The sequence below is a fragment of the Nicotiana tabacum genome, chromosome 15, assembly GCF_000715075.1.
Source record: "Nicotiana tabacum cultivar K326 chromosome 15, ASM71507v2, whole genome shotgun sequence".
In the NCBI taxonomy this organism is placed as follows: domain Eukaryota; kingdom Viridiplantae; phylum Streptophyta; class Magnoliopsida; order Solanales; family Solanaceae; genus Nicotiana; species Nicotiana tabacum.
This window is the reverse complement of record NC_134094.1, coordinates 131,585,294-131,596,427: the sequence shown is the minus strand read 5'-3', so window position 1 is coordinate 131,596,427 and position 11,134 is coordinate 131,585,294. Positions and strand designations below refer to the sequence as shown.

The 11,134-nt window shown below is 38.0% G+C and overlaps 1 protein-coding gene across 2 annotated transcripts; it reads right to left on the bottom strand.

Annotated features, from left to right (window-relative positions):
- Window positions 1–332: 332 nt before the first annotated feature.
- On the bottom strand, window positions 333–10,678 carry LOC107784283 (clathrin interactor EPSIN 3). 2 transcript variants are annotated; one of them, XM_016605389.2, is made up of 14 exons: window positions 10,438–10,611; window positions 9,841–9,958; window positions 9,387–9,481; window positions 9,115–9,166; window positions 7,739–7,818; window positions 7,574–7,652; window positions 7,279–7,362; window positions 7,028–7,173; window positions 4,956–5,315; window positions 4,385–4,480; window positions 4,077–4,303; window positions 2,377–2,582; window positions 1,293–2,253; window positions 333–1,215 (listed from the first exon to the last, which is right to left on the bottom strand). In XM_016605389.2, the coding sequence occupies exons 3-14, from the start codon at window positions 9,419–9,421 to the stop codon at window positions 758–760; spliced, it is 2,784 nt and encodes a 927-aa protein (XP_016460875.2). In that variant the 5' UTR covers window positions 9,422–9,481; window positions 9,841–9,958; window positions 10,438–10,611; the 3' UTR covers window positions 333–757. The 2 variants fall into 2 exon arrangements, with proteins under 2 accessions (XP_016460875.2, XP_016460874.2); XM_016605388.2 differs by lacking the exon at window positions 9,841–9,958 and having other exon boundaries at window positions 10,438–10,678.
- Window positions 10,679–11,134: the final 456 nt, after the last annotated feature.

Here is an 11,134-nt window from a genome sequence, read left to right as displayed (position 1 = left end):
AGGTCTGGGGAGGGTAATGTGTACGCAGACCTTACATCTACGTTAAGAAGGTAGATAATAAACAGATAATAACAACAGGTAATAGGCAACGGAAGCAAATGGCAAAGCGTGTAATAACAAAGATCAAGGAATTAAGTCTTTTAATTATCCGTGTGCTTTTAATTATTCATGTGAAATTAAGAGTCTACAACTGTGTTCAGAAAATGAAATTGAATCCACAAGACCTTTCAAGATATTGTTCATTTCGAACAGAAAAACAAGATAAAAGGTTGAAAAATAACCAAAAAACTTTGCATAGCTTACGACTACGTAAAGAGAACCAACGAATCGGAGATACAAAGAAGAGCATTATACTCATGAGTTAAGCAATTCGGTGTACAATTTCAATAATCACGAGTCCAAAAAAATCTACACGTGTATATATGGATCGAGTGGCAAAAAGAGGAACACCGGAGACAGGTGATCCTCGGGTGTATACAAAGCACAACAGCAAAATAATATGAGGGGTCTAAGAGGCAATCTTTTGACCCCAAATGACTGATAAATGGTAATGCAAATGCAAAACCCTCAAAAAGAAGGAATCAACATATACTCCCTATATAACTGTTTTCCTTGAAAACTACATGCACCCAAAAAGTAACAACTCTACAACAGAGGGTGAGTTTAATAGGCTTACAGACCAGAAAACATTCTGGATACTATGACACAAATGAGGCAAATCTTTAAACATTACTTACTTTCAGAATTGGGCCAAAGTTTATTGGTATCCTCCTCCATATGGGTGTTGGCCATAGGGACCCATGCCCATCCGGGGATTGTAACCTCCTGGCATAGAAGCTCCAGGAGGAAATCCGGTAGGCTGTTGCATCTGAACTCCTTGACCCATGTTCATTCCCATGCCCATGTTCATAGGTCTATTCATCCCCATGCCATAAGGCTGGTTTACTCCTCCATATGCTCCCATGCCAGGTCCCCCTGCAGGGCCACCAGCACCCATACCCATGCCCATGCCCATACCTGAACCTACCATTGGGTGCGATGGAGGAGGCCTTAGTGCACCAGCACCAGCACGACCAACTCCGGAACCTGAACCCATTGCTTTGCCCATGTTAATAGTTGATATCACGGGGGCTGTACTGGGTTTCTCCATCCTTTTCTCCTTGCGATTAATAGCATCAAAATCAACCCCAATATCAGCTAATGGATTTGTTTTAGCTGCATAACAAAAATTGCAATGTCATAACAAGGGAAAAAGAAAGGAAATTTGCATAATCCCAAAAGAAAACACCTACATCCAGAAATGTTCAAATTGACCAGTCCACGGCTCAATGTATCTGCCCAAACAGTAGACTTCGTCTCGAATTTGTCTTTGGCTGGTTGGGTGCTGCTGATGGGAGCTGTTGAAGCTGGAGTAGTTTGTGTTAGCACTAGGGCATTACTTGTTTGAGTTTGTGAATATTGAAGAGGCATTTGTGAAGGCATGTGGGATGCAGCAGTTGGCTGTGAAAGGTATGGTTGTCCAGCAGATGTATGACCCATTTGGGGACCAAATGGACCTGTAGATCCTAATCCTGTGTTGTAACCTCCAGCATTTGCATTGTTCTGCATAGAGGAGCCACCAGGACCCCCGAAACCAGATTGTGGATAGAAACCTGTTGCAGAGTGGAAACCAGCAAGAGATGCAGGTTGACCACCTTGGGGTCCAAATCCAGTCTGTGATGCTTGACCGGGTTGAGCAGGAAAACCTCCAAAAGGCGGAGAATTGTTCACTTGACCAGAAAAGCCCACTGGAGACATGGTTTGTCCTTGACTTGGAAAACTGGTATGTGGTGACTGTTGGCCAGGTTGAGCTGCAAAACTTGTGGGAGGAGCAGCTGGGCCCGGAAGTGCCAGATAACCTGTATGATGTGTAGTTGCCGCACCATGAGATTCAAATCCTGCCTGTGTGGCAGGTTGGACACTTGGGATTGCATGATCACTAGGAGGTGGAGGACCAGATGGTGGGAGAATGTCAGCCAATATATCGATCTCCTGGTTGGAGGTGGACAGCTCCTGCTGAGCATATTGCATATTAGTTGGAGTAACCTGACTATATGTTGCCCTTGAGAGCTCAGCACCCTGAGGGACCGATTGAGGAAGCTCAGGGCTTTGATTTGAATTAGGATGGAAAGATGTAGAGTTCTGCAGATGAGTTTGCATGCTATTCGAGGTCATAGCCTTGAAAGGACCATCACCAAAAGGATCCTCAAACATCTGCAAGAAAAGCAAATATCTCTTCAGTAAGTAAATTGTAGAACGGCAGAATCATAAATGTGTGCAATACAACGCATATGGTTAACTCATTAAATGCCCTTGCACTGGTTTTGGTTTATCCACCTGGTTAGAGATGGTAGATCCTGATGATGCTTCCCCAAACATGGTCTCAGTGCCAGTGCTCCCAGAAGGATTAACCTCAGAGGCACTCGAAGCTGCAGGTACAAGGGCTAATGAGTTGGAGGAAAACGGCTCAGACAAGGCGCCAAGTAAATCCATTTCGCCAGCAGAAGTAGTTGACACAGGACCATTTGATGGAGCTGGGGCCGCTGCTCATACAGGAGAAAACTTACTTGCATTAGAATGGTAAAGTAACAAATCATTTACAAAACAATTTGAGAAGCACCTGGGAATCAAAAAGGAGCCCATAATCAATATGATACCAGCAATCGCACAGCAGACAAAAAATAATGAGGTTCCAATGTGACGTTAAGGGACTCCTCAACTCTACTAATACATCACATTGTGTATTAAACCCTCATTTCTGCGCTTGGAATTCTCAATTACCCTTAATTTTATTTTTGAATTTCACTCGCTTCATAGTACAGGCAGGTGTCATCAGCAAATAGCACCCGAGATTTCACAATTTACTGCAGAAAATTACTGCCAACTATTAACCCCTTTACGCAGCGCCTCTATCCTCTGATTTTATTGGTGAATAAGAAGGGCTAGAAAGAGTCATTTTCGCTATTTAGGAATTTCGGACTGAAAATTTAGCTGTGGATATGCACCATTTTATCCATGCAATTCATTTTTCTCCATAATTCATTTCCTTTAATATTGCGAACAAAAAGTTGCAGTTAACATGATTTAAGGCCGTTTCCATATACAATTTGCAGGTCACCCATGGTGTTCCTTCTTTTATTGCTCAAAACCCAATTGATATAAGCACAGCTTCAGCAATTTGTTTGTGTGATATTAAGGAAATCTGAGAATCTTTTATCAAATTGCTCGTAACACCTTACACTCTTGTTCTCAGTACTTGTGAAATTAGTTTATATACACAAACCAGCACAAACGTTTTTTTTGGTATTAGAGCAATAAATGACACATTGAGGCTCTTCGCAGTGACCATCCTCAAATAAGATGCTTTTAGTGCTGCCAGAACTGAAGTAAAAGACTGACTGGACACTTTATTAAGATGAGAAGATAAAAGGTGCAAGTATATGAAGAGAGCACACGTTGATTTTGATTTCTTAGGAACAGAAATCAGTGAAAAGGTGGGTCTTAAAAGATGTATGTTGTAATAATTCTCTTTATGCGATGCCAAAGAGGGATTATTTTAATTTTTAACAGAAAAGAGAAAGGAACGGTTCACATTCACGTTATATAGCATACACAAGTTACACCTTTACCAGCACAGCATGGGTCTTAAAACGTCCTGTGCATTTTAATTGTCCTCTCTATAACAAACACGTACTTCCCAACTTCACCCACCTTTACCAAAATAAATTTTCAACACATCTGAATTTGCTAATACTTGTAACAAAATCGTAATTTTGGAGTTTGGTTGGTCCCAATTGTTTATTTAATCAAGCAAGCAGCATGCTACACGATTAAACATCTTTAACAGACAGACAGACATACACTGCAAGTTACTTTCTCAAAGTACCACATTGAAGGAAGCCTAGTTACTAAAGACAAAATAGGAAACTAGTAGCTCCTGATTACCACCAAATATTTTGAAAATGTTTAGTGCCAGTAATATACTTAAAACATTAAGCACTAACTTGGCCATTGTTCTTCAGTGGGGGTCGTTTTACCTGAAAAAGATGCACGGGGATCAAATTCATCAAAACTCTCAACAACCTTGTTTTCTGGTGGTGGAGCAGTAGCTGCTGCTGGAGCTGGTGGTGGAGCAGTAGCTGCTGCTGGAGCTGAAGGTGGAGCAGTAGCTGCTGCCGGAGAAGGCATATTAGCTGGGCTAGGACTGGCACTTGCATGAGGAGAAGAAGATTTGGGAGCAGATGCTGAAGAAGTTTCTACATCCCTTTTGACAAATAATAATAAAGATAAATATAAAATTTTCAAGGAAACAAATGGCAAAATGGATCCTTTTCACAACTATTACCTTTCACTATGTGTTGGGCTACGTGAAGCTCCAACAGCTTCCTCATAACTAGGAGGTGCACTAAGGTTTTGTTCAGAAAACCTCCTTTCAAGCGGCCTACGTAAACAGTTACATGGAAAATTTAAATCTTATCAAATAAATAACACCATTTCTTAATTAAAGCAATACTTATAACTAAAAGGCACACTAATAACACCATCCATCCTGAGAGCGATCCTCAGCTCTAGCACCACTTCCTCTGTTAGTCATGAAGATTAAATTAATGCATTATGGGCAAAACAACAACATACCAAGTGTGATCCCACAAGTGAGATTTTGGGAGGGTAGAGTTTACGTAGACCTTACCCCTACCTTGTGTGAGGTAGATAGGTTGTTTCAAGCGTCTCAGGAAATGCATTATGGGCAAGGATAAGAGATTTTTAATGAATGTGCATAGATTAACATCAAATTCAGAGTATTGGCAACAGAACCTGGTTGCTAAATTTTATTCATTTATCTATTAGAATCATCTAACTAATATTAAATTACAAAAGCCGTGCCCTTATTTAAACAAAAAGATGAGAAGACAAACCTAGAAGAATATTGACCATCGTCATCATTGCCACGATCCCTGTACCTGTCAGAACTTCTACTTCTTGATCCATAATTAAAATCATCTGTGCTCCGACTTCTTCCACGATAATCATCATCCTTGTATCCATCTCGGCTGCGCTCATCATAATCTCTACCATAGAGATCCCCATCACGGCTGTTTGAGTCTCCATATCTGCCATATTTGTCATCATCTTTGTAGTATTCCCTTTCCCTCCCATAACCATTTCTTTCTTCATCTCTGCCTCCATAACGATCTTCATCAAATCTGTCACCATACCCTCCTGAACCTGAATATGAACCAGGGCGATACATACCACCCGTTGACGTGTTGCGGAATCTATCAAGATGATAAAATTTGTCAGAGAACATTACCTTTGTAGACAGTACCAATGAAATCAAAAATTATATGGCTATAGTCGTCATCAGAGCATAGTCATACATATACCTTTCAATGGGTACGTCAGAATAATTTTTTTTATCTTATTGTATCTACAAGAAATTAATTCTTTTCAACAATTAAAGATAGCATTTCAAAATGAATGTCATCTTTGTAATTTTTGTACTGTCAATAAATCCAGGTAACTAGAAATTGAGCTATTCAACAAGTTGACTTTCTTACACTTCCACCATTATGATAAAATCCACCCCCCCCTCCCTCCCTCTCCCAGAATTTCTTTTCTTCCCTTATAACAAACAAAGTTGCTGCAAATGAAAATGCATTTTTGAAGTATTGATGCTAATGATATCTGACAGGCAAATTCAAGAACTAGCAAGAATCATATATTGTCAAAAATATCATTCAACTCTCTCCAAAGCAAGTTTAGGGACCGGCGAACTTTTAATGGGTATTGCTGGATGTGCAAGTAGCATGTGAAAAAATCTTATTGTTTGGATAATGGCTCGCTTGGATTAGTTATTCACAAAAACTCACATGCTTGAGCATACACAACATGCAGACACTAGACAGATGTTTCCCCTCAAATATAGCAGAACAAAATCTTATCTTAGTAATATATGTTAGTTTGAATTAAGACACCACGGGAAATGCAGATATTCTCATACTCTTTTATGCCATGGCAATTCTCACTTGAACTACGGCACTCATTGGTACCACAGCCAGTAAATTGAAGTACAGAAACAATATTTAATCAACAAGGTTAATGAGGTTTGTCAAAGGCAAAAAGCAAAAAACTCATTGGTGAAGATATAATGCTAGGCAAAAAAAAACGTAAGAAATAGTCTTTAAAAAGTTTAAAAGAATGCTTATAAAGGGGCTGAAGAACAACTCCTCTTTTTCTTTTTCTTTTTTTCCTTTAACTTATCCTAGGGGAGAGGGGTACGGCTTGTCAAAGGCGAAAAGGCAAAAGGCATATATGGTTGTTGGGGCATTATGCAGAAAAATGCAATGAAAGCACACACACCTTAGCGGAAAATAAAAAAAAAGAAGAAGAAAAGATTTTATACAGGAGACAATAGTACAAACACAAACAACAATGATATGCATACGCGAATTGGAAATACTTAATATATAGTAAAGCATGTAAATCAAGTTTAAAACCACTTCTAAAAGCAAAGATACACTTCTAAATTTTTAGTTCAGATTTAGAGATCAGCGTTCAGATACAAATATTCTAATTTCTGATCCATACATCCATAACATCCCCGTTCTCATTGGTCTGATGGGTCTTTTTAGAATCAGTTATTCCACATTCTTTTTGTGTAATCTGATTCCTTAACAATTAACACATCATTTTGATGGGCGATATCTATTATTGCTTCCCTTCAAGAGGGAGATCATGAGCCTATCTTGAAGGTTTTTGTCGAGGCAGGCTCCCAGCCTTAGCTGCACCTCAAGTACAGGGCTTAAGAACATCTCAAGCAGCCATTTGACAACACCGCATAGGGGGAGGGGAGAGGGAGGGAGGGGGAAATGAGAAGTGGGAAGTTTAGAGTACATAGTTGTGACTTGTGGCAGAACTATATACATGACCTGAAGCAGAAGAGATGGATACGACTGAAGCAGAACCAACTGGATTGAGTTATACTTACTTGTCCCTATTAGCAGCTGCCTTTTGGCGAACTTCCTGAATTCTCTCCTTGTCATTAACAAGAACCACAAGGCTCTGAGATTTCTTTCTGACATTGCTTCCTTGATCTCTCCCACTGGAGTCGATATATTGAAAATCGGACAGTGTCTGGGCAAAGAGAAGATTAAGACAATACTTAATTGTTTTCCCCAGATTCCACAAAGTTGGCAATCTCGTAAGAGTAACAAATTTAACAAGAAGGAAGAAACTTACAGATATTTGGTAAGCATGTTCCCGTATGTCATCAATGACACGTTCAGACCCATGGGCTACCAAATATTCCAAAACAGTTAAACCCTGAGATTCATCGTCAAACATTAGATATAGTTTTTTAGTGAAGCACTTTTATATATGGTATTCATTAAAAGCAAGAAAGCATGTTGTATGTATCTTCATCTTATAAAGAGGGCAGTTGGTAACCTTGAATAATGAAAGATTCAGGAAATATGATCTGACATTATAAGTGCAACTTGGCTAGACAGAGTAAACAAATTCAAGCAGCACAAACCTTGTAAACATGCCGCCAATTTTTTCCAGTATCATTGATACGCTTCCAGATCACAGACATAATCATTTGGTACTCATGACTGCAAAATTTTGAAAATGAATCTCACATATAGAAAAGGATATAAATAACACAACCAAAATACTCAAATCAGTGACTTAAGCTTACTAGTTCCGTGTAGCCTGAGCAATATCTGCAAGAAGTGATCCATGAGGACCCCAGGGCTCATTGCTAGTCGCATCTAGAACCTTGAGAGAAACCAAACAAAAAGATAATCAAATCACTACCAGCTAACATATTAGACACCAAAAGAATTGACTAGGTCCGCCAAAAAGAGCAGGTAAGTGAGATTTTCATGTACCCACTTTGAGCACTTATTCAGCATCAAGCAAAGGAAAATTGTGCAAACAATTAGGCTTGTCGGGGGTCTTGGATCAGCAGTAGAATAACAGGTCATACCACAAAAGTAAGAAAAGCGGTAAACACTAACCAGCTATAACGGCTTCCAAAGCTGGAACTAGAAGGAAGAATCATTATTGCAGAAAACACTAATTACGAAAAAGATCTTTTCCTTCTGCTTATATCTTATCATTATATCAGTATGTATTCCATGAACCCAAAACAGATTTGATATTGCCATATCTTTTCTACTTTTGGCAAGAATAGAGCAAGCACTAATGGTTTTAGTACCGTTAAAGCTATTTACATTTCTAAAGCGACATCAAAGAGAATCGTCTCACGAGAAACCGAGAAAAAGGGGGAGGTGGGGCTAGCTAAGGTGACTAGGTATGTTTGTATGTAACTTGAACAAGTTCAAGCACTTTGAAAACACATGATCTACTTGAATCAAGGCATGACACTCCACTCCAGGCAACATGCCTCCTCAGCAAACGTAAGTGTGTCTCTCGTGTGGCCATTAAAACTCATGGATGATTGGAGTATCCAAGGAGAAGGCAGTTTTTCCTCTAAATTACTTATGTTCTCTTTCATAGAAAAAAATCAGAGAACCTCAATTCCATGAATCAACAAAGCCTGTATGTACGAGCGGCCAACAAGACTATCCATATTAGTTCTTCACCCTGGAACATCTCTTTCATATCATATTTCTATATAATTGAAATAACGGATTTGACCATCTCTTAACTGCAGTTATTCACCATGAATTCTTTTATATTTCGAGAAGCTTATGATGTTGCTTAAAGGATCAGAACTAAAATGCACCTCTTCGACATGTCGGTTTTGCACTCTCGCCTTCAAAAAAGTTAGTTGCAATCCCAAGCATCAACCAAAGATTTGAAGTATTTTAATCAACGATCACCAACGGTATCACATTAATGTACGTGCACGTACCAAAGTGTTTCAAAAGTGGGGTTATGTTGGCGACGTGGCCGTAGGTTTATCCTTAGCCTAGATTGATCTAAGTAAAATAAAGTCTCTAACATTTTTCTTAAAAAATATTTTAGTGGTACTGCAGGAATTTAAAAATGCATTATACTGACAAAAAGGACACAAGAATAAGAAAGAGATGGGCAAATAGGACTTACTTTTTGTTCTATTGAAGGGACCTTAAGAACCTTTTTATTCACCTCTCTCTTGCTGCAAGCAAAGAGTGAAAGCAACAAATGACATATCAAAAAAAAGATCCAAATTGAACAAATTAACAAATCAAAGACTAAACAACTACAAGATCAATCAAATGCTATTTTCTCCATCCATAATCAAAGTTCGGCGATAAAGATGAAATATGACTGGCCTGACAGAGATATTGATATGTCTGTTACTATGAAAAGTGTAGGATTTGAATTAGCAGACTTACATGTCCCGCACAGTTTGATCAAATGCTTTCTTCATTCTGATATTGTATACTTAGCAGCCCGATACTCTGTAAATTCCGCACCCCTCAAACGTTGTCTGCAGAAACAGAATAAAACCAATTACATCCCCACAGGGCCTTTATCCTACCACCGGACAGCTTCAATGATTTCATATTCCAGCCTAACCAAGTCCAAACGAACCCTTATGTATTGATATGTTTTGTATTACTCCCTCTGTCCCAATTATGTGGCACGCTTTCCTTTTTAGTTTGTCCCAAAATATATGTAGAAACAATTTACCTGTAAAATCTTTATTTTACCCTTAATGAGATGATATATAACTACATATATGTCTATGGCTTCTTGTTTACCACAAATTTCAAAAGACTTTCTTCTTTTTTTATGACAGCGGTGTGCGGACCAGCTTCGCACACCTCGACTAATTGCATCAAGTACCTGCTGCCTTCTACAAGCACAGCTAACGGGTAACTCTGCCTACCAAGGTAGGGAAACTGGGATGAAATCACCTAGTACCGGATAATTCTGCCCACGAAAAGTCTTTCTTTCTCAAACTCTGTCTCCAGTCAAATACAGCCACATAAAATGGGACAGAGGGAGTAATTAGTTTAGTATTAATCAATCAATCAGCCAACTACTCCTCAATCTCAAATTAGACAGGAATCAGTAATACGAATGCTCGTTTAGTCTACATTTAATTCCAGGAATTAACAATTGCAACGATTTTCAACAGTTCCATTTCGCGTAAAATCATAAACTCAGCAATAAAAAACAAATATATTTTAAAAAATCAATAATTCAGGCGATAAAAGAATCACGCTATTTACACTTCATTTCCATAACGAATCAAAACGCGAAATTGTAAAATCAATCGAGATCAGGGGAGCTGAACAAAACTCAATAATGCAAATTAACAGCTAAAATTATAGATCTAAATTCGCATTAGAAAAACATAAAATTGATTATCCAAATTCACAAAATTGATTCAAATAACAAATACAAAAGAGATCTAATTGATTGAACATGAGATCGAACCTGATTCAGATCTGAGATGTGAAGAGAGAAATGTTGAATGGCTTTCAGAGAGAGAAATGTTTGAATAGTTTTTAGAGAGAGAAATGGGAATAATGGTAAGAGATGTACAGAGAGGAAAATTGTGAAACAGAGAGCTGGCTATTGTTGAAGACAGAGGAAAGGGAGAAATAAGACAGCGCACCTCACACGCAGGAAGGAATAATATATTTGGGACAAATTATTTGATTTTTTCCCCTTTTTCCTTTTCTTTTCTTTTTATTTTTCAGTTTCTCAACTCTTTTTGTTCTTTGTATTTGTGTTTTGTGAATAGATTCCAACTAACTGTCCAATTTAAGTTAAATTAATTTGTTCATATTAAAGACAAGGAGTGAGACTCGACTAACTCTTTTTTGCCAAATTCATTGTATATACAATTAAACTTCTCTATAACAACCAATGTTTTAAAAGGCGTAGACGTAAGTCGATACGTTTTACATATACCTCACCGAGGCGTAAGTCTCGAGGTACGGGGCATAAGCTCCATAAGTATTTAATTTTTAATATTTTATAAAATAATATAATTATAGTAAATATTTATAAACATGTAAAATTGCATAAAATTAAAGAAAACTATAAATATGTAAAATATATATATATATATATATATATATATATATATATATATATATATATATATATATATATATATATATATATG

What these genes read in the sequence shown, in the direction of transcription:
- LOC107784283 (XM_016605388.2), bottom strand. Translation starts at nt 9,421, where the DNA reads ATGAAGAAAGCATTTGATCAAACTGTGCGGGACAT. An exon ending in GCTCAGGCTACACGGAACTA is followed by an intron (nt 7,653 to 7,738) that starts GTAAGCTTAAGT and finishes AAAATTTTGCAG; the next exon opens with TCATGAGTACCAAATGATTA. An exon ending in GATGGTCAATATTCTTCTAG is followed by an intron (nt 4,481 to 4,955) that starts GTTTGTCTTCTC and finishes CTGTTTACGTAG; the next exon opens with GCCGCTTGAAAGGAGGTTTT.